The 24,409-nt window shown below is 40.6% G+C and overlaps 1 protein-coding gene across 6 annotated transcripts; it reads left to right on the top strand.

Moving 5' to 3' along the window:
- The first annotated feature begins 286 nt into the window (after positions 1-286).
- Positions 287-3,058, top strand: LOC135583979 (nudix hydrolase 13, mitochondrial-like). 6 transcript variants are annotated; one of them, XM_065187514.1, is made up of 8 exons: positions 743-761; positions 877-975; positions 1,068-1,130; positions 1,253-1,448; positions 1,540-1,657; positions 1,750-1,833; positions 2,458-2,607; positions 2,689-3,058. In XM_065187514.1, the coding sequence occupies exons 4-8, from the start codon at positions 1,414-1,416 to the stop codon at positions 2,863-2,865; spliced, it is 564 nt and encodes a 187-aa protein (XP_065043586.1). In that variant the 5' UTR covers positions 743-761; positions 877-975; positions 1,068-1,130; positions 1,253-1,413; the 3' UTR covers positions 2,866-3,058. The 6 variants fall into 6 exon arrangements, with proteins under 6 accessions (XP_065043584.1, XP_065043582.1, XP_065043581.1 ...); XM_065187512.1 differs by lacking the exons at positions 1,068-1,130; positions 1,253-1,448 and having other exon boundaries at positions 287-761; XM_065187510.1 differs by lacking the exons at positions 1,068-1,130; positions 1,253-1,448 and having other exon boundaries at positions 374-761; positions 881-945.
- Positions 3,059-24,409: the final 21,351 nt, after the last annotated feature.

Here is a 24,409-nt window from a genome sequence, read left to right as displayed (position 1 = left end):
TCTCTCTTCTTCCTTGATTTAAAAAAAAAAGCTGATTAGTTTTTATCAGTGATGAAGGAAAGTGCACAGTATGATCAATAAAAGACTCTCTCCCTTTCTCTCTCATCTCTTCCATTTTTTTTTTCTCAAAAATAAATAAAAAAAAGGAGTCTTATCAAACTCCATGTGCATAACCATAGGAGGAGGATAATAAGATCATCTTTTGTCCTCACATCCATCCCACACAAAAAATTCATTTTTTATCGCCGTCTCCTTCAAGATGTGATTTGGTGTCGCCCCTCGAATCCAAATCTCTCTCTCTCTCTCTCTCTCTCTGTTTGTCTGTATGCAGGCAGAGCGGGCTTCGCTGAAAGATCCCAACCACTTCTCGTGTTGGAGCTATATAGTTTAAACGAGTCTTCGTTGCTGGGCGCGCGGGCTCTGATCTGCTCCTGTCTCCTCCCACCGTCGGTGTTGGGCTCGAGACTCGTCGCGTAAAAATAGGGTCTTTGGGCGGGTTGGTTGACCCCAGAGGCATTATATTCGGCGGCAAGAAGAGGCAGCAGCGGCTCCTTCACATGGCGGTCGGTTTGGAATCTACAGTGCCCCTTTCCTCTCTTCTCCAATCCACCTAGCGTTGGAGATCCTCGAATGCGACGGCGAGGAAGGTTCGGAGAGCAAGCGAGGGTGGTTGGGAGAAGAAAGATGCGATTTTTGCCTCTGAGTGGGACTTCTACGAGGGGTTTATGACGGTGCTGTTGTTCTGCTCGAGACGGTCTCAGGTGAGATGGAAGGTGTTCATGTTGCATTTTTGGCTTATCTTTCGCAACAAGTTGATGTCTTTTAGCCTTTACCGGACTCTTCTGATCCGTTTGGTGCCCTTTTTGTTGGTTAAAGTTAGGAGCTCGTTTGTCGTGGAAGCATGTCCTCTCCTCTGCTCGCTCGCAAGGGCCGCCAGCAACAGCGGTATGACAACCAGCTCCGGCTTGTCGCAGGGTACCTTGCACTTCTATCCTTTCCTATATATTCTTCTTAAAGCTCTCAGTTTTGGAGTGGATGAGCTTCGACTTACTGTAGTAATGCTCCAGTGAGAAGGACAAAGATGATTTTGTTCCACCTACTGCTAGATGGTCGTGTATAGTATTCTTGAGGTAAGCAGATGTGGCTGAGAACACAAAGCATCCAGCCCACCTATGAAAGTTACCTTCAGATACCTAAATAAATCACCAGTGGAATTGTTGTTCTAATCTGTGATCGGAACAACAATTTGTAGTGTGTCTATGTCTGTCCTACATCCAACCAGAAGCAAAAGTGTTCCCAATTCCAAGCTGTGGAGTGAAAATTGGTTTTGGATTGGAAGTGACAACACTAGAAGCAGTCGTAGCAACATGGCTGCTCCAGATCTATCATGTAAAGCGTTTGTGTGATGTTCTGATGTGGATTCTGCTTCATCTGAACCAAGTGTCAAGGTTGCATGCCAAGGAAATGACTGATCCATGTATATACAATATGATAGATCGATGTTCAGTTTCTTACTCGTGTTCCTTTTGATCTGACCAGATGTATTCCTTACAAGCTAAACAACATAGACGGGGATAACCAATCCTGTGATTTGCTAGATAGAGTGGAAGTCCTCATGGTCACTTCTCCAGGTCGACTTGATCTCGTCTTCCCAAAGGTGAGAAATCCTTGTTCTCCTTTGGCAGTCAGCTCTCACAGAAAAGTTATTCTGGCTTGGGATTTCTGTGTCTGATACATCTGCTGTGACAGGGTGGATGGGAGAATGATGAGACTGCAGGTGAAGCAGCATGCCGTGAAGCTTTGGAAGAAGCAGGAGTGAGGGGAACTTTGAATGTGAGTATACATCAAACCATTTCGTTTGATGAGATAAAATTTGTGATCATGGACTTCTTAGATTTCCATTTCCCTAGCTTCATTTCAAAGAAAATAGATTAGCCATTATTTGAAGGCAATGAGGCACTGTGCAAGAGAACTTTGAGAAAATTCTTTTTCAAGTTATTATTCACATTCATGCATTTGATTTCTAAGAAATCAGGTGCTCTTCTCATCAGTCTACTTTCATTAGTGTGATCAGATCAACCCAATGGGTACAGTTTTCTCATATATCTGATATATGTTATATCAAGAACAATTTTTTACTCCTGTAATCTGCGTGGACCCTCAAGTCAGCTGGATTTTAGTAAGATTAATGTGCTACTCGATCCAACTACCATGCATGTGATGTGTTTCTTGTCTCCCCAACTATTGCACTTCCGGTCTGCTGGTAATGGGAGGCTAATACTCATGCAAGGTTTTTTACAGGTGACTGTGGTTGTTGTCGGTCATATTCACTGTAATCACTTCCCAAATAACATTTCCTCGATAGATTTACAGGAATTTATGTCTATGGACATACTGATCGACCATTTGAATCACTATGAAGTTGTCATTGATCTCTTTCTTCACTTGTTGCTCCAGGACACTGCTCTTGGTGTTTGGGAGTTCAGAAGCAAGAGCACACAGAAGGCCTGTAGTCTGGAAGGAACTTGCAAAGGCTACATGTTTGCCTTGGAGGTCACTGAGGAGCTCGACTGCTACCCCGAAAAGGACAGCCGTGACAGGAAATGGGTGAGTCTCTGATCACAAACGACATACTGTGATCATCTTCATCATCTGACAAACTCCGTGCTTCCTTTCTTTCCCCTAAAGGTGCCTGTGGGAGAAGCCTATAAGCTCTGTCGATATGATTGGATGCGCAAAGCTCTCGATTCGTTCAAAGATCTTCTCAGAGGAAGACGCATACCTACTGTTCCTGAGTTATCCGAGCCACCGAGCTTGTGCATCGTGAAGCCTTCCGCAGCTGATCATGCCATCGCACTGTGCTGATGGTCTCCCTCGACCCTTCAGGGTGGAGGAGAAGCTAGGCTTTGTGCCATGGCGACCTGTAACCCGGTGAAGTGATTGCTGTGTGGAGTCTCAGTTGCAGGCATTTCTGTGACAACACTACTTTATGCTGTAAAGTAGTGTCGTCAGAATGAATCAGAGGACCGCGATAAATATTTCAATTTTAATTTTCCTCTCTCTCTCTCTCTCTCTCTCTCTCTCTCTGTGGTTCTTTGAAAAGAGATCTCCCTGTAGTATACTAAACCCTAAATATCTTTTTACTATTCATAACGGCACAACTCCTTCCTATTGATAATCCTTTAAAAAATAAAAAAAATATATATTATTTTACTATTTATAACTTTAGTATTATTATCATGCTCACTTGCTATTAATGTCGTTTATTATTGACATCACTCGTTATCATCGACCGCTTGATATTGTCCTCTCGATAAGAAAGAAGAAGAGTATCGAGAAAATAAGAAAGAAGATGATATTTATATTTATCTATAAAGAGATAGTTTAAAAATATGATTATAAATAGTAAAGAGGGGGTTATAAATAATAATTTTCTTATATTAATATGTTTGGATATATTTTCTAAAAAAGTTCTCACTTTGAACTTTGGCCCAATAACGCTCCAATAATTGATTTTTACCTAAGGTTATTGTTTTTTTTATCAATTTGATAAAAATATCATTCTATCCTCCATCATCAACTTATAATCGTCGTTGCCTCCACAACCAAACCTTGTGACTAAAGCTTGTGACTAAAGCTAAAGGGTTTCCTATCTTCGATCATGAGGAAGATGAAGCAATGGAGGGTAACGTAGGAGGTTTCCTATCTTAGTCTTTGATTGTGAAGGAGGAGCGACGATTGTAATGGTTGTAGTGAGTCTTTATAACTTTACACATATACTAGTTAGATTATGAAAATTTTACTTATTTTAATTTTATTATAGTAAAATTTAAATGAGACAAATTAAGAAGAAATAGAATTAAGATTAAAGTATACAAGAGATGAGTTAACTATATTTATGGCCAATGTTCTTAAGCTTATAGTTTTGTCAAGAATTTTGAGGATATAATATTGAATTCCTCAAATACTATTATACTAAATTTTAGTTAGTTCTTTTATTAAGATGACATTGTTGAATCTCGGAATTTGATGATGAAGTCGATTATCATTTGTTATCTAATCTATATGTTGAGATAAGTGTGCAGGATTAACTACGATGAAAGTAAGATATGCAGCAGGAGTTGCGCCGGAATCAAGACAAAGATCACGTTGGGAGTTCGAGAGTTCGACGGAAGTTCGGACAGTCGTCGGAGGTTCTGCGGGAACAAATCCGAGAAGTCCATAAGCTTACCAAAGAAGCTCGTCGGAACTCGCCAAGTGGATCGTCGCAAGTCCAGGAGTTTGCTGGAAGTCCGCAGGAGCATCACCGAGGGTTCATCGGATGATCGACGAAAGTTCACTAGAAACTCGCCGGAAGAAGCGATTGACGCACCGGAGCAAGTTGCAGTAAATGTCTTAGGAAATATCGTAGTTAACACAATGATTAAGTTGAAAATGGGAGGTGATCCCATTAACTTAATCTTGGGGCAATTGAGCCCCTGAAAAACCCAAATTGGGTTGAATGGATCAACCCATTCGGACCCTGATTTCTGCCAGGCGGTTGAACCGCCCCAGCTAGGAGGTTGCACCGCCTGAGCTTGGTCTTCGAGCTCTGGCAGGAGGTGCAACCGCCTCAGTCAGGCGATGGCACCGCTTGAGCTCGGTCTTCGAGCTCTGGCAGGAGGTGCAATCGCCCCTGACAGGAGGTGGCACCGCCGAGAGGCTCAGTCTTCTAGCTCTGCCAGGCGGTGCAACCGCCTCAGTCAGGAGGTGCAACCACCAGATCCCGGAATTCCGGGAATTGACAGTTTTGAGATCGAAATTCAAACTGGGTTGGGGCCTATAAATACCCCACCCTTTCAGCACTGAAAGAGCACCAAAAACACACCGAAATCCTGATCTTATTCTGTGATTTTTAGAGCTCAAAATTGTTGTTAAGGCCAAAAGTTCTTCTCTCTCTTTTCTTCCAAGTTCTGATCTTTAAAGAGAGGAGAGAAAATTCTGTAAGGGTTGTCTCCTAAGCCCGTCAAAAGGAGTGAAACTGTAAAAGGGTGGTTGGCCTTCGCCTATTGAAGAAAGGCCTCTAGTAGACGTCAGTGACCTCGTCGGTGGAGGAAGCCAAAAGTGGATGTAGGTCAAGATTGACCGAACCACTCTAAATCTCGGTTTGCATTTACTTTGAGCATCTTATCCTTACTGCAAACCTCCTTAATAGCTTACTGCCTTCTGCACATTTACGATCGTGTTTTAAAGTTCAGTATTTTCTGAATCGACGTTTAAACGTAAATCAGTTTTATCGTACGAACATCATATTTCAGTTTGCGCTTATATTTTAACTTTCATCATAACTGCAAACTGCCTTCATAGATTTCCTTTAACTACATTTCGCTTGATTACAAGTTAAAGAGATTTACGAATCGGCTTTTCTATCGAAATCGCTTTTATCGTACGAACACCTTTTTAATTGTCGAAAGTTTTCCGCTGCACTAATTCACCCCCCCCCCCCTCTCCTCTTAGTGCTCTTGATCCAAACAGGCATCTAATGAATTGTTAATAAATTTAAATTAATTTTTAAATATTCTAATATACTAGTTATAACTTGTAATGAAATATAAATATTATTAGTAATTATCATAAAATTAAATCCTTTAGACATTTCTTGATCATTTATTTTAATTATTAGCTTCATAGAACTTTCATTAATTATGTCTATGATTTTTTTAATTAGTCTGATCAAGGTCTAACATACCTAATATAAATAATACATGCTCAGACTATTTATAATAATTTAATACAAAAAATATATGAATATTTATTAGAATGTATTGAAGAAAGTGCCATTGTAATAAAATAAAACAACATTAATGCTTTAAGTTTTTTAATAAATATTAAACTATTGATATCATCTCTATGTATATTTTACCTTATGATGAAATATTAACATATCTAGTATTCACATAAAATTATTTATGTATGATTGATACCATCCTCATAGAATAATATTACTATATGTGAATATACAACAAACACTAAACTAGAAAGATATCCAAAATAATATCATTCTATTCTATCACATAATTATTTAAAGTAGATTATTTTTAATAATTATCTAAATCTCTTAATTATGTATGTCATTATGAATATTTTTTTAATATTATTTATGATTAATTTTTTATGTAATTTTATAAGTTATTAGTCTAGTCTACTTTGGTTGCTATAAGACCAATATAATACTTTAAAAATTTTATAAATGATAAAATTTTTATTGTAATTCACATCCAATAAGTTTATCATCTCATGCTACTTTGTCAGTTACTAATTAGATGAAATTTAGGGATGTGAGTTACAAATAATATTTATCAAATTTCTTTAATCTAATTTATGTTGAAACAATTCAATAGTAACAAAATAATAATTGTAATAATTATCAAATATTAATTAATATTAAAAAAAACTCATATAATAAATACAATTATGATAAATCATAAATCATGCTTTTATATAAAAATAAATATTATTTCATAATTTCAAACATATATATGTGAATAACCAAGTAAATATCCAAAAGTAATAATTAGATTTTTAATTATCATATATAAAATTTTATTAATATCTCATATGAGAAAATTATAAAAAATCATAATTTATAGTTTTCTTAAATTAGATCAGTCAACCATATTTAATTGGGTAGGACTAAAATTGAGCTACCCAAATTGAGCTCAAAGATTTGAGATAACCATTTGCTCAATTAGACTTCTCAAAATTAAAATTGATCAAAGTAAAAAATTGATTAAGATTTAACTTTTTCCCAAATTCAATCAAAACTAGATTGATTTAAATCTAATTGAGTAACCAAAATACCATCATGATTAGGTCATATCGAAGTATTTGATTAAAATAAATTAAATTAGTCAATTCTATAATTGAAGACTGTTCGACATATACTTCTTCGGAAATAAAACCATTCAAGAAAGCACTTTTAACATCCATTTGAAATAGTTTAAAATTATTACTACTAGCATAGGCAAGGAGCATCCTTATGGCTTCTAATCGAGCCACGGGAGCGAAGGTTTCTTCGTAATCGATACCTTTTTCTTGGTTGAAACCTTTGGCCACTAATCTAGCCTTGTTTCTAACCACGATACCATTTTCGTCTTGCTTGTTTCTAAAGACCCACTTAGTACCTATGACTAAGTGGTCACTTGGTCTAGGAACAAGCTTCCATACCTCATTCCTCTCAAATTGGTTCAATTCTTCTTGCATTGCAATGACCCAAAAATCATCTTTTAAGGCTTCGTCAATGCATTTAGGTTCAATTTGAGAAAGGAAAGCGGCGTTAGCACAAAAATTCTTGAAGGAAGAACGAGTTTGAACTCCTTTTGTTGTATCTCCTATAATTAGCTCCTTTCGATGAGCATCTACATACTTCCATCCTTTGGGTAAAGAAATTTCGGAAGAAGATGCTCAAATGGCTATTTTGAGGAGGGGGTTCGTTTAAATTCAAATTATCAAAACCAAGATCATCATCAAAATCATTTTTCTTTAAATCAGAAATTTCATTAAAAACTACATGAATAGACTCTTCTATTACTAAGGTCCTTTTGTTTAAGACACGAAAGGCCTTAGAAACGGAGGAGTAACCAAGAAAAATGCCTTCATCGGATTTAGCATCAAATTTACCTAGGGCATCATTTTCATTTAAAATGAAGCATTTACAACCAAAAACTTTAAAATAAGAAATATTTGGTTTTTTATTATTCCATAATTCATAGGGAGTTTTTGATAGAGATGGTCTTATTAGGACCCTATTCATGATGCAACAAGCCGTATTTACGGCTTCGGCCCAAAAATATTTGGGTAAACTATGTTCATTTAACATAGTTCTTGCCATTTCTTATAGGTTTCTATTTTTCCTTTCAACTACTCCATTTTGTTGAGGATTTCTTGGAGTTGAGAAGTTGTGATTGTACCCATTAACTTCGCAAAAATTTTGAAAGTCACGGTTTTGGAATTCACCACCGTGATCACTCCGAATTGATGAAATCATGAAGCCTTTTTCGTTTTGAGTGAGTTTACAAAATTTAGAGAAACACTTGAAGCAATCACTTTTGTGAGCTAAGAAATAGGTCCAAGTGTATCTAGAGTAGTCATCCACAATCACAAAAGCATATTTGCTTCCACCTAGACTTGTTGTATCAATTGGTCCAAATAAGTCCAAATGGATCAATTGTAATGGTCTAGTGGTGCTAATTTGATTTTTTGGTTTGAAGCTTGTTTTTATTTGTTTGCCTAGTTGACATGCATCGCATATCTTATCCTTAATAAACTTCATATTCAGAATCCCTCGTACTAATTCTTGAGATGAGATTTTAGATATTGTTTTCATGCTTGCATGACCTAATCTCCTATGTCAAAGCCAAGCGTCATCATTTACGGCGGAGAAACACATTTCATGACCTAGTTCATCAAGATTGATGGTATAGACATTATTTTGTTTTAAAGCAATCATAGTCATGTTATGATTTAGTTTTTCAATAATGCACATATTTGATTCAAATCTAACGATATAACCTTTATCGCATAGTTGACTAATACTTAAGAGATTGTATTTCAATCCATCAACTAGTAAAACATCATGGAAAAACTAAATTTGTTACCAATAGTTCCCTTGCCAATGATTTTGCCTTTGTTGTTGTCTCCGAAGGTGACGTACCCTTTTTCTTTGCTAGTGAGCATAGAGAAATGAGATGGATCTCCAGTCATATGTCTTGAGCATCCACTATCGAGATACCATCTCTTGCTCCTAGCTTGTGGGTTTGTCTACAAAAGAGGATGATTTTTAGGTACCCATTTGATTTTGGGTGCCTCAAAAATTGACCCACTAAATTTTTTATTTATTATTGAATCCTTTATAGTTCCTTTAGGAACCCATATTAATTTTTGTGAACTAATTTTCCTAAATGGACATTTGTAGGCAATATGTCCGGATTTGCAACAGAAGTTGCATTTCATATAAGAGGAAACATGTAATGTAGGTCCTTTTATGAAAGTTGTAGGATTTTGATGTAATCTTTTTACAAATCCAATTCCATTTCTATTTGCGATGTGACCCTTGTGTGCAATGATCATATCTAATCCTTTGCTACCAACCTTAAACTTGTTTAAGGTTTCTTTAAGAAGCAAATTTTCATTTTTTATTGCTTCTAAATTCTCACACTTAGAGCATGGAGGAGTTTGAAGATTCTCAAACTTATCTTGTAGCAAAGCATGCTCTTTCTTTAAGATACTTAACTTCTTGCTAACAATTATACATTCATCAAATAATTCATGAAAAGTGATAGAGAGTTCTTCAAAAGATAAATCTTCATTAAATAAATCACATACCTCTTCTCCTAAAGCCATTAGCGCGTAATGAGCAACTTGCTCGGTGTTGGACTCTTCTTCTTCGGACGCGCTTGAATCATCCCACGTTGCCTTGAGCGCCTTCTTCTTTGATGTTCTCTTTTTGGCTTGAGGACAATCGTTCTTGTAGTGTCCCGGTTTTTTGCATTCATAGCAAATCACTTAGTCCTTCTTTTGTTCAAATTTATTTTTTATATTATTTTTAAATTTGTTCTTTCTTAAATATTTTTAAAATTTTTGAGTCAAAAGTGTAATGTCATTGTCACTGTCCTCATCACTTGATGTTCCTTTCAAGTGGTCTTCTTGTGATTTGAGTGCCATATCCTTCCTGTTCTTTGGAAGGGGGTTCTCGAGCTCGTCATGAGCTTGACATGTCATTTCGTAGGTCATTAGAGACCCAATGAGTTCTTCAAGAGGGAATGCTTTAAGGTCTTTGGCCTCTTGAATGGCCGTAACTTTTGGATCCCAACTTTTAGGGAGGGATCTTAAGATTTTAGTTACTAGTTCAAAGTTAGTAAATTCTTTACCAAGAGCTTTGAGTCCATTGATGACATCCGTAAACCGGGTGTACATGTCTCCGATGGACTCACTTGGTTTCATTCGAAAAATTTCGTAAGAGTGCACAAGGATGTTGATTTTGGACTCTTTCACTCGGCTAGTGCCTTCATGAGTGACCTCAAGAGTTCTCCAAATATCAAAAGCCGAATCACAAATTGAAACACGATTAAATTCGTTTTTGTCTAGTGCACAAAACAAGGCATTCATAGCCTTTGCATTTAAAGCAAAAACCTTCTTCTCCGATTCATTCCATTCGCTCATCGGAAGAGAAGATTTTTGAAATCCATTCTCGACAATAGACCAAAGCTCAAAGTCCATAGAAATGAGGAAGATCCTCATGCGAGTCTTCCAATATGTGTAATCCGACCCATTAAACAAAGGTGGTCGTGCAATAGAATGACCCTCTTGCATGCCGGAGTAAGCCATCTCTCTTGGGTATTAAACCAAATATGAGAGATAACCTTGCTCTGATACCACTTGTTAGGATCGGAGCGGCACTAAGAGGGGGGGGGGGGTGAATTAGTGCAGCGGATTAAAACTTCGGTTTTAGAAAAATCTTTCGTACGATAAGAACGGAACTTGAAAGGCTTAACTTGAAAGCGTATTCTTGAAGTTACGCAGCAAAGGTAATAAGGAACTAAAGCATGTAAGAAGGTTTGCAGTAATGTAAATAGCAATAATGAAATGCAAACCAGAGATTACGCCGATTTTAGAGTGGTTCGGTCAAATGACCTACATCCACTTGCGAGGCTCCCACCTTCCACTAGCAAATCTCTTGAAATGGAAGGGTAAATACCCCTCTTACAACCTTTTACAAGCAGTTCAACCTCTTACAAATTTTCAATAAGAAAGAATGAGGAGAACTCTCTAGCAAATTGAAAACAAGACTTTGTAAGACTTTCTAAGACTTTTCTCTCAATCAAATGCTTCTCAAAAGTTGTAATCTCAGCTGAGATTTGAGGGGTATTTATAGGCCTCAAGAGGATTCAAATTTTGGGCTCCAAAATTTGAATTCTCTTTGGGTTCCCGGTGCTGGCGGTGCCACCGCTTGGCTCTCCGGTTCACTGGTTTGGCTTAATTTTAGCCCAAACCAAATCTAACTTTGAACCCAGTTGGCCCCTAACCAGGATATAGGATTATCTCTTAATCCCGATGCTGGCGGTGCCACCGCCCAGTGCTCGGGTGCTGGACGGTGCAATCGCCCAGCCCAGGAGGTGTCACCGCCCAGCTCTCGGGTGCTGGGCGGTGCCACTGCTTGGCTCTCCGGTTCACTGGTTTGGCTTAATTTTAGCCCAAACCAAATCTGACTTTGGACCCAGTTGGCCCCTAACCTGGATATAGGATTATCTCTTAATCCTAATCCTAATTACAAGTGAACTACATAACAAAACACATCCTAAGCAAGTTTTCAACCGCGAACGTCGAGTCTTGTTCCGGCGAGCTTTCCGACGAACATTCTTCTGACGGACTCCCATCAAGCTCCCGATCTTGTGATGACTTTAACGAGTAGCTGAGCCTTCTCGGTGATCTCCGTGAACCTCCGACGATCTCTTCGACGAACTTCCGAAAATTCCGATAGGTTCCCGATTTCTTCTCGGTTGGTTCCGGCAGCATCTCCGATGATTCTTCGGACTCTTAAACGTCCATCGATCTTGACTCTGGTATTCTTGCTTTGTGTTTTCTGGTTATCGTAGTTAATCATGCACACTTAACTCAATAATATGGATTAGATCAATTAACCCATCAATTGATTTCATCATCAAAATCCGAGATTCAACTTCGGACTCTTAAACCTCCCGGATTTGAAAACTCTCTTCTTCCTAATCATGTATTCAAATTGACTAAAGCTCTCTATGGCTTGAAACAAGCTCCTAGAGCTTGGTATGAAAGGCTTAGTTCCTTTCTTATTTTAAATAATTTTACCAAAGGCAAGGTTGATACTACATTGTTTATTAAACATTTTGAAAATAATTTTCTTATTGTGCAAATTTATGTTGACGATATTATTTTTGGCTCTTCGGATGAATCACTATGTGAATCATTTGCCAAATGTATGAGTCATGAATTTGAAATGAGTTTAATGGGTGAATTAACTTTCTTTTTAGGATTACAAATCAAACAACTTAGTGATGGTATATTTCTTAACCAATCCAAATATACATTAGAATTGTTAAAACGATTTAACATGGATAATTCAAAAGCAATAAACACCCCTATGAGTACTACAACTAAGTTAGATATGGATGAAAATAGTGCAAATTTCGATCAAAAAACATATAGGGGAATGATAGGTAGTCTACTCTACCTCACATCGACTAGACCAGATATTATGTTTAGTGTAGGACTTTGCGCTAGGTTTCAATCTAATCCTAAATTATCTCATCTAAAGAGTGTTAAAAGAATATTTAGGTATCTTAAAGGAACTCCAAATTTAGGATTGTGGTATCCAAAATCTGAAAAATTCGATCTAATAGCTTATGCAGATGCCAATTTTGGCGGATGCAGGATAGATAAAAAAAGTACATCCGGAACATGCCAATTTTTAGGACATGCACTTGTTTCTTGGACTTCCAAGAAACAAAATTCAGTTGCATTATCTACGGCGGAAGCCGAATACATTGCTGCAAGTGCATGTTGTGCACAAGTCATTTGGATGAAAAATACATTAGAAGACTATGGAATTCACTTTAAAAACATTCCCATAAAATGTGATAATACTAGTGCCATATGTCTTACTAAAAATCCAATTCTGCACTCTAGAACTAAGCACATCGACGTTAGGCATCATTTCATACGCGATCATGTCCTTAACAATGATATTGTTCTAGAATTCATTGACACAAAGCATCAATTAGCAGATATATTTACAAAAGCTTTGAATGAAGATCAATTTGAATTCATTAGAAGGGAATTAGGCATGTTAAATTGTCCCTAAAATGAGCTTCACGAAAAATGACTTGTCCTTTTCCTTTCTTTTGTGGATTTTATTTCTTCCTTCTTCTTCAATTCAAAATGATCCATTAAAGTATAACTTATGATCTTGAGAGAATAAGCTAAACAAGAGGAAGAAAAAAAAATTTTCTTTCCTCCGCGGGATGCCAACGGTGGCATCGCCAGATCCGGCGGTTGCACCGCCTGGTGCTTGGGCGCTAGGCGGTGACACCGCTCGGTTTGGCGGTGGCATCGACCGAGCGACCCTTATTAACCCGAGGGGTTAGGGCCGGCGGTGACATCGCCCCCAACCCGAAAAAAAAGGCTCTCAAAACCCTCTCCCATTCCCTCTAAACCTCATTCTAACTCTTAGAAGCATTGGAGAAGGATTCTTGGTGGTCCAAGCTTTCCATCTCTCAACATAATCTCCATAAGGTAACACTTGAAATCCCTCTTTTTGATATCTCATTCCCTCTTTTCTTTCCTCTTTCCCTTGCTTATTTTTCACAATTTCATCATCATCTTGTCTAGATAATGGCTCCTAAGAGATCAAAAGGAAAAAAGATTGAAGGAGATTCATTTGACCATGATCTTTTTAGATCAAAAGATGTAGCCCTTAGCTTTCCAAAATTTGAAACACGATATATCCATAAGGGAAAATACGTTGATCTGGATGAACTAGAGGACTTAGAACCCATTAGGTGGTTTGCACACCTAGAAGCTCTACCTCTACTACAAATAGATGAACCAATCTATCCGCGATTAGTTAGATTGTTCTATGCCAACCTATATGAGGACAACGATAGCCTAAGCACTTACCTTCTAGGAACACCCATTAGAATATTTGATAGCACTATTTGTGAGCTAATTGACATAACTGAAAAAGATAGGGGATGCTATTTTAAAGGTAAATGGGACGTCAACACAATAGGAGCAACCTATACCGAAGCCGTAGAAACAATTTTTGCAAATCCAAACCTTGACTTCCTACCCAAGAGCTGTGAACACTTACTGCCTTTCAACTCTAAAATTCTTCATCACATTATCACAAGCATCATATTCCCCAAACAATTTCATCTTGACGAAATAAGTCAAATAGAGATAGGAACCATGTATTGGATTATGACCGGTCAGCATAATTGTTTTGGGTACTTAATTCGCCAACACATGCAGGATATTATGGCTAAAGATACTATATTGCCATATGGGAGGTTAATCACTAGATTTCTTCATGCCTGTAACATTTGCATTCCACCCGATGAAGAATCTATTCAAAATGATCGATATAACATAATAAATAAAAACCTACTGAAAAGACTTAGGTGCACTTTTAGCAATGGCATATGGGTTAGGCAGCCTAGAAGGACGGATCCAATTCCTCAACCAATAGAACACCCCGAAACACCAATTCTTATGGGAAATGAATCTCCTCCTCCTAGTCCCTTTGGCGCAGCACCTTCAGCTCCTATTTCCTCCTCTGAAGATCTCATTATGGCGGAACTATCTCAGATCAAATCTCAGCAAGTACAAATTCAGAATCAACAAGTTGAAATTTTGAAGACACTATGACAAATGAATGAAAAAATAGATATCCTGTATCAGCACTATGGATTATCTCCTAAGGATTAAATTGATGTATCTTTTTATTCTGTTCTGTTTGCTTTTAACAACAAGTTCAAAGTTTGTCATTGTTGGGAAATCATAGGGGGGGGCGACATCATATGCGCAGCGGAAGAACAAGAAAACAAAAATCCCCGATTCCCAAAAAGATGTTCATCGTCGTGCGAAGATTGGTGCGCAAAATCCGCAAAAACACAAAACTGCGTATAGAGATTGTGTTACCTAGGGAGATCGTATATCCCTGTTTCCTTGCAGATCCTTAGGAGAGGGTGAAGGAGGTCAAGCGTCCTCCTCTCTAGCGGTGATCCACACAGCAGGGTTGCGACGACGCTCCTCAAAACTCCAGGCCTTCTCTGAGGTGGAGAGGGAGAGGAGAATAGGAAGGGCAAGCAAAGACTCTAGCCTATGAGGCTGTGAATCCCTCCTATTTATAGAGATCCCGTGTCAAAACCCTAATGGGTCCTTTCCCTAGTGGGTATTGGATCTGCATCCAATAAGACAGGGCTCCGTCGGATATCTCATATCCGAACCTCTACTCATCGCAATGCCTACCATATGTGTGTGACCCTCTAGGCCCAATATCGAGCTGGCCGTGAGTCATACCTGTCAGAACTCCTTCTGACTGAGTGAATTATTATCTCTGTAATAATTCACTCGACTCATCGACTACGGAAGTACTAGGCCACTACGCCGTAGTCCCCAGACGATACAGGGGAATCCAATCCATTGGACCTGTCTGTCCTCAGTTACCATGTACCTATAGTCTCTCATCCATCTAATATCCCAGAGACCGTATATCGAGCATGGTGCTGTCAGACCCATACGGTTTCTACTCGAGTCTCGCTCTAATCGGATTCTCCCGGAGAACTCTTTCTCTCTCAACCCGAATGACCCTGGCCAGGGATTTGTCTGAGCAAGAACACATAGGATATTCCTCTCATGACGCCGAGAGTGGATGATCCTCTGTCGACACTCAATAGCCCTCGTAAGGTCGACTACCACTCCCAATGACCAGCTGTACTAGATCTGAGAACAGTCAAACCTATAAGTCTGGTATCAAAGAGTGGAGCACTCATACAGGACATCCTTGGTGTCTCAAGTCTAAGGACCAGATACACCACTAGGACTATGGAATCGCTGTCTGACAATAAGGCATCATCAACCATCCAGCATTCCGTAAACGGATCAATCAGTGAACTCATTCTCCAATGAGCACCTGTACTGTATCCCTAGTGTCCCTACACGAGCAGCTATGAGACCAGCTGCATCCATCATATGGACGGGTATACAGCACACCAGTCTATCCGGTTATCACGATGTCCCTCTCGAGTAACCTATGACCGGGATTATTTAGGATATGTGTTTAAAGGTGAATCGATCTCATTATCGTGATCTCATCACGATCCGATTCCCATTGCACAAATCCAAGGACATCACAATATATATGCATTTATGCAATAGTTATAAAGTGATATACGCCAAAATATAATAAGCAAAAAGATTCTGTATCAAGTCACACGTACCATCACTCACGTGATTGGCTTGCTGGGCACCTATGACTAGCAATCTCCCACTTGACCTAAAGCCAATCACCTATGTGTCTGATCCCCATCAGACTCCTGTGACGCTCATAGACAATTTGAGACAACGGCTTTGTTAGTGGATCTGCAATGTTATCTTCGGATGGAACTCTTTCCACTATTACATCTCCTCGGGTTACGATCTCTCTTATAAGCTGGAACCTTCTCAGAACACTTCTGATGAGACCCGGGTTCCCTTATTTGAGTAATCACCCCATAGTTGTCGCAATATAAGGAAGTCGACTTGTCGCTATCTGTATCGACTCCCAAATATGTGATGAACTTCTTCACCCAGACTCCCTCCTTTGCTGCATCTGATGCAGCAATGTACTCCGCCTCTGTGGTCGAGTCAGCAGTGGTATCTTGCTTGGAACTCTTCCAGCACACTGCTCCTCCATTCAAGGTGTACACATACCCTGAATTCGACTTGCTATCATCGACATCAGACTGAAAACTTGAGTCAGTGTAGCCTTCAACCTTAAGGCTATTACCTCCATATACTAGTAAAAGATCCTTAGTCCTTCTCAAGTACTTAAGGATACACTTTACTGCTTTCCAGTGCTCCAAGCCTGGATCCGCCTGATACCTGCTCGTGACACTCAGAGCATGCGCTATATCAGGCCTAGTACATAGCATGGCATACATGATAGACCCTATTGCTGAGGCATAAGGTATCATATTCATGTTTGCCCTTTGGAATTTTCCATGCCAAACCTTTTAACAATGGTTTCTATGTACCTGGACTGGGACAAGCCAAGCATCCTCTTGGATCTATCTCTATAGATTCTAATCCCCAAGATATAGGATGCTTCCCCTAAGTCCTTTATGGAGAAGTGTCTAGATAACCATGTCTTTACTGTGGATAGCATTCCTACGTCATTCCCAATGATGAGGATGTCATCCACATATAACACCAAAAAGGTGATAGCGCTCCCACTTACCTTCCTGTACACACAAGGCTCATCTTCGTTCTTAACGAAGTTATAAGATCTGATTGACTCATCAAATCTTATGTTCCAACTTCGGGAAGCTTGCTTTAGTCCATAAATGGATTTAAGCAACCTACACACTTTATCTGGGCAGTTCTTGGACACGAATCCCTCAGGTTGCATCATATACACCTCCTCCTCGAGGTTCCCATTGAGGAATGCGGTTTTTACATCCATCTGCCAGATCTCATAATCATAGTGTGCTGCAATAGCCAATAGAATTCTGATGGATTTTAGCATTGCTACGGGTGAGAAGGTTTCGTCGTAGTCAACACCTTGTCTTTGACGATACCCTTTAGCCACTAGCCTTGCTTTATAGGTCTCTACCTTTCCATCTACTCCGATCTTTTTCTTAAAGATCCATTTGCAACCGATGGGTACAATACCTTCGGGTGCATCAACTAGGTTCCAAACCTTATTGGAGTACATAGAATCCATCTCAGAATTCATGACTTCTTGCCACTTCCCGGAGTCTATACTCATAATAGCCTCCTCGTAGGTCTGAGGATCAATATCCTCAGCATCCTCTCCTCTAATATGTCCCACATATCTCTCAGGAGGATGAGATACTCTATCAGACCTGCGTCAAGTTGAAACTTGTGTATTAGGTACCTGAACAGACTCGGGCTGTAGAGTGGTGCTTGAGCTTGGTTCTCTAACTTCGCTCAACTCTATCATTCTCCCACTGTCTCCGCCAAGAATGTGTTCCTTCTCAAGGAACACTGCTCTCTTAGCTACAAAGACCTTTTTGTTCTCGAGATGATAGAAATAATACCCACAAGTTTCCTTGGGGTATCCCACAAATATGCATCGCTCTGTCCTTGATTCTAACTTATCGGGGTTGTGTCTTTTAACGTGGGCTGGGCAGCCCCAAATCTTAACAACCTTAAGATCAGACTTCTTCCCTTTCCATATCTCATATGGTATAGACACTACCGACTTAGTTGGAACTCTGTTCAGAAGGTAAGCTGCGGTTTCTAGGGCATATCCCCAGAATGAGATGGGTAGGTCAGCGAAACTCATCATGGATCGTACCATATCTAATAATGTACGATTTCTCCTTTCAGAGACACCATTGAGCTGAGGTGTATAAGGAGGTGTCCATTGGGATAATATCCCATGGTCCTTGAGGAACTAAGTAAACTCTGTACTTAAGTACTCACCTCCTCGATCTGATCGAAGAGTTTTGATACTCTTTCCAGTCTGGTTCTCCACCTCATTCTTATACTCTCTGAATTTCTCAAAGGCCTCGGACTTGTACTTCATTAAGTACACATATTCATACCTTGAGAAATCATCAGTAAATGTAATGAAGTAGGAGTAACCTCCAATGGCATGAGTCGACATGGATCCACATACATCACTATGTATGAGTTCCAACAACTCAGTGGCTCTCTCTCCAGTTCCACTAAATGGAGAGTTGGTCAATTTTCCACGAATGCAAGGCTCACAAGTTGCATAAGACACATAGTCGAATGGATCTAGATATCCATTATTTAGCAACTTTTGAATCCTTCTTTCATGGATGTGACCTAGCCTACAATGCCACAGGTATGCACTGTTCACCTCATCTCGTTTCCTCTTAGACACATTTACATTCATGATATGTGGAGTAGTGTCTAACATAAACCATTATGCAATGTTCCTTTCGTGATGATCTTATCATCTAATAATATCGAACAACCATTGTTCTCAAAAACAAATTTATATCCACTAACTGTTAAACATGAAATGGAAATAATGTTTTTGATAATAGAAGGAACAAAATAACATGCATCTAATGCAATAAAAGCTCCACTAGGCAGATGTAGAGCGACCTCGCCAACAGCTAATACAGCAACTTTTGCTCCATTACCCATCTTGAGGTCCATCTCGCCTCTCTCTAGTCTCCTAGGCCTTGCCAGAACCTGCAACGAATTGCATATATGATAAGCACTACCGGTATCTAATACCCATGTGTTATCATAAGAGTCTGACAAATGGAGACTGATCATGAATGTACCTGAAGCTTCATCAAGCTTTTGTTTCGCCATTTCTGCAAGGTACTCTTTGCAGTTTCTCTTCCAGTGCCCATCTTTACCACAGTGGAAGCACTGGCCTTTGTCCTTTGTTGGGTCTTTCTTAGCAACCTTTGCTTTACCTTGTTTGCCCTTGCCCTTTCCCTTCTTAAGGGACCTTTCTGCTTTCCTTTTCTTTCTGGTCTCACCAGTGTAGAGAACTGGCTTCTCTTTCTTAATAGTACTCTCTGCCTCCCTCAACATATTGAGGAGCTCTGGGAGAGTCACTTCAAGCTTGTTCATATTAAAATTCATTATGAACTGTGAAAAGGAATCTGGTAGGGACTGAAGCACAATGTCCACACACAAGTTATCCTCTAGGACCATTCCTAGACCTGTGAGTTTCTCTATCCACTCAATCATCTTTAGGACATGGTTCTGAACCGGTGTCCCCTCAGTCATCCTAGCGCGGAAAAGGCTCTTGGATATCTCATATCGTTGAGTCCTTCCCTGTTCCTCAAACAATTTACGGACATGTAGGAGAATGGATCTGGCATCCATCTTTTCATGTTGTCTCTGTAACTCTGGAGTCATAGAGCCCAACATATAGCACTGAGCAAGAGTGGAGTCATCAATGTACTTCACGTAGCGAGCGATCTCATCCTCGCTTGCCCCTTCTTCGGGCGTAGGCATCACTGTATCAAGGACGTACACGATTTTCTCCGCTGTGAGAACAATTCTCAAGTTACGGAGCCAATCCGTATAATTTGGACCAGTGAGGCGGTTGACATCAAGTATGCCACGTAAGGGATTTGAAAGCGACATTTTCTGAAAATAAAGATGTAACAAAAAATGAATAACATGCAGATTTTGCAAGAAATAAACTATCAAGATATGGACTTCTATCTTAATATGCTCCCACTATTTTACTAACGAGTCACACGACACCCTCAGCACGTGAAACGGAAGTCTCCAGTAGACTTCTAGTGGGGATCAGGATCCAATCAGCGTCTTAGTGTAACCTCGAGAGACTCGACCAATCACACTAAGCCTAAAAGGTAGGCAACTCTTGCCGATCACAACTCCTTATGATTCCCGTCCTGTTTGGCCTCCGAATCACCATGGCCTCAAGGGACTCGACCAACCATGATGCTCGGTTAAGTCAACACCTTCGTTACAAGATGAGTCTGATTTGATGATATACCCTCGAGGGACTCGACCAAGCATACCATGCCCTCAGGTTACCGGTGACATCTCTATGTCGTAAGCAAGATAGCGAATCGCGATATAGGTGAGTCTCGAGGGACTCGACTAACTCAACCTACACCGGGATTCGGTTCCTACTCATAACGATGGAAGGCCACGTGGGTCAATCTAATTGCCTCACGTTTACCGACTTAATATTATCGAGAGATGTTTCTATAATTTGGTCTCCTAATATGACATGTCACACATATACATATTTAATATATATCTACATCGCATGCAAATATATATACTTATCTAGTATGTGTATAAGCAATCACATCAGATGATCATGGACCACAACCTAATATGATTAGGCCCGAGCCAGTAGGCCTAATCACTCACATCAAGATCTATGTGTGCAACGGTGCATCTCCATGCCCTGTGATCGTCCATCTCGTCCTCGTCGGTTTCGTCGACATCTTGATGCATCTCCATGCATCACGATCGTCCGTCTCGTGGGTCCCGCTGTCGCATCCACGCTCCCGCTGCGCCTCCTCATGTGATTACAACTTAATCATAGGCACGCAGGCCCGACAATAAACGAGAAATATAATGGAGGTTCGCAGACCTCAATAATAATAATCACAAGTACACACATCACACGGTCCATGATCATCCGTCCACACATCATACATCACATGTATAAATAATCATCATCATGTAGGACTACTAGATAATAAAAAAATAATAATCAACTAAACCTTTTAATTAATTAATATTTTTCTGAAATCAGGGACATGTAGGGAATTTCTCAATTCCTAAGGGTATTTTCGTAATTTGGACAAAAGACAGAAACTGGAATTTCTCAAATTCCGAGGGGCAAAACTGTCTTTTTCCCAGAAAACCCTAATGCCCTTTCCCCTTTTCGCTGCTGCCGCCGCCGCCACCCTGCCGGCGGCAGCCTGTGCGGCGAGGGGCGGGGCGCTGCCCTCGCCTACGGGCGTCGCCGCCTCCGCGGGCAGTTCTGCCGGCGAGGCAGCGCCCGCAGGCGGTGCTGCCTCGCTGGCGGCCGCCCCTGCGGGGTTTTTGCCCGTGGGAGCAGCGGCCACAGGCGCCGCTGCCCTGCGGTGCCTCAGCCCGCGCTGCCAGCCCCGCCGGCCGCAAGCCTGCTGCAAGCAGGCCGCCGGCCGGCTGCTGCAGGCACAGCGCTTGCGCATGCGCCGGCGCTGTGCTGCCTGGCTGCGACTGCGGCTGCCGCTGCAGGTGGCTGCAGGCATGCAGATCGAGGGCAGCAACTGTTGCTGCCCTTCCTCGCTTTTGCGTCAACGATTTTGACGTCAATATTCTTCCTAAACACAATACACGCAGTTCAAAACCAATCATTCGCACGAACAACCTGGCTCTGATACCACTGTTGGGAAATCATAGGGGGGGGCGACATCATATGCGCAGCGGAAGAACAAGAAAACAAAAATCCCCGATTCCCAAAAAGATGTTCATCGTCGTGCGAAGATTGGTGCGCAAAATCCGCAAAAACACAAAACTGCGTATAGAGATTGTGTTACCTAGGGAGATCGTATATCCCTGTTTCCTTGCAGATCCTTAGGAGAGGGTGAAGGAGGTCAAGCGTCCTCCTCTCTAGCGGTGATCCACACAGCAGGGTTGCGACGACGCTCCTCAAAACTCCAGGCCTTCTCTGAGGTGGAGAGGGAGAGGAGAATAGGAAGGGCAAGCAAAGACTCTAGCCTATGAGGCTGTGAATCCCTCCTATTTATAGAGATCCCGTGTCAAAACCCTAATGGGTCCTTTCCCTAGTGGGTATTGGATCTGCATCCAATAAGACAGGGCTCCGTCGGATATCTCATATCCGAACCTCTACTCATCGCAATGCCTACCATATGTGTGTGACCCTCTAGGCCCAATATCGAGCTGGCCGTGAGTCATACCTGTCAGAACTCCTTCTGACTGAGTGAATTATTATCTCTGTAATAATTCACTCGACTCATCGACTACGGAAGTACTAGGCCACTACGCCGTAGTCCCCAGACGATACAGGGGAATCCAATCCATTGGACCTGTCTGTCCTCAGTTACCATGTACCTATAGTCCCTCATCCATCTAATATCTCAGAGACCGTATATCGAGCATGGTGCTGTCAGACCCATACGGTTTCTACTCGAGTCTCGCTCTAATCGGATTCTCCCGGAGAACTCTTTCTCTCTCAACCCGAATGACCCTGGCCAGGGATTTGTCTGAGCAAGAACACATAGGATATTCCTCTCATGACGCCGAGAGTGGATGATCCTCTGTCGACACTCAATAGCCCTCGTAAGGTCGACTACCACTCCCAATGACCAGCTGTACTAGATCTGAGAACAGTCAAACCTATAAGTCTGGTATCAAAGAGTGGAGCACTCATACAGGACATCCTTGGTGTCTCAAGTCTAAGGACCAGATACACCACTAGGACTATGGAATCGCTGTCTGACAATAAGGCATCATCAACCATCCAGCATTCCGTAAGCGGATCAATCAGTGAACTCATTCTCCAATGAGCACCTGTACTGTATCCCTAGTGTCCCTACACGAGCAGCTATGAGACCAGCTGCATCCATCATATGGACGGGTATACAGCACACCAGTCTATCCGGTTATCACGATGTCCCTCTCGAGTAACCTATGACCGGGATTATTTAGGATATGTGTTTAAAGGTGAATCGATCTCATTATCGTGATCTCATCACGATCCGATTCCATTGCACAAATCCAAGGACATCACAATATATATGCATTTATGCAATAGTTATAAAGTGATATACGCCAAAATATAATAAGCAAAAAGATTCTGTATCAAGTCATACGTACCATCACTCACGTGATTGGCTTGCTGGGCACCTATGACTAGCAGTCATCGATTGAACGATAACTGATCCTTCCTTTTAGATAACTACTGTTTTGATCTGCATAAATGATGATGTCTTTTGGATAAACTATTTCTGGCAAATTTGAATAATGAACTTTGGTTCCTATTAAATGCTAAACCTTTTTTTTTTCTATGATCATCAATTAGCTGGCTTGTCTCTTTTTGTTGATGACAAAGGGGGAGAAGTGATGACTTACACCATAACGATAGCATGACTTATATGAATTACAAAAACTTGTGTGATATGAATGTCTTATATGCCTTGCAAAATCCTTGAAAATATCGCAAGATTGTTTGATCGTATTGAAGGCATGCCTTACATTTACATCATGAAATTCATGTTGAAAATCTTTATTTCTATCGTAGTAAAAATTGTCTCTTATCATGATTTTCATCGAAGTTTTGTATTTACTATTGCTTAACGAGAATGACGATAAGTTCTATGGTTAGAACTTATCGGTTTATGCTTGAATTCTATGGATGGAATTCAAGTGTTTTCATCTTCTCATAATATGGCATATAGATAGGGGGAGTTATGTTTAACTCCGTCATCAATTGATTTGTCATCATCAAAAAGGAGGAGATTGTTGAATCTCGGATTTTGATGATGAAATCAATTGATGGGTTAATTGATCTAATCCATATTATTGAGTTAAGTATGCAGGATTAACTACGATAACCAGAAAACACAAAGCAAGAATACCGGAGTCAAGATCGATGGACGTTTAAGAGTCCGAAGAATCGTCGGAGATGCTGCCAGAACCAACCGAGAAGAAATCGGGAACCTATCGGAATTTTCAGAAGTTCGTCGAAGAGATCGTCAGAGGTTCACGGAGATCACCGAGAAGGCTCGGCTACTCGTTAAAGTCATCACAAGATCGGGAGCTTGATGGGAGTCCGTCAGAAGAAAGTTCGTCGGAAAGCTCGTCGGAACAAGACTTGACGTTCGCGGTTGAAAACTTGCTTAGGATGTGTTTTGTTATGTAGTTCATTTGTAATTAGGATTAGGATTAAGAGATAATCCTATATCCTGGTTAGGGGCCAACTGGGTCCAAAGTCAGATTTGGTTTGGGCTAAAATTAAGCCAAACCAGTGAACCGGAGAGCCAGGCGGTGGCACCGCCTGGCTGGGCGGTGGCACCGCCCAGCACCCGAGAGCTGGGCGGTGACACCTCCTGGGCTGGGCGGTGGCACCGCTTGGCTGGGCGGTGGCACCGCCAGCATCGGGAACCCAAAGAGAATT

The sequence above is a fragment of the Musa acuminata genome, chromosome BXJ1-6 (assembly GCF_036884655.1).
Source record: "Musa acuminata AAA Group cultivar baxijiao chromosome BXJ1-6, Cavendish_Baxijiao_AAA, whole genome shotgun sequence".
Classification (NCBI taxonomy): Eukaryota; Viridiplantae; Streptophyta; class Magnoliopsida; order Zingiberales; family Musaceae; genus Musa; species Musa acuminata.
Note: the sequence above shows the minus strand (reverse complement) of the source record. Positions and strands in the feature narration are given on the sequence as shown.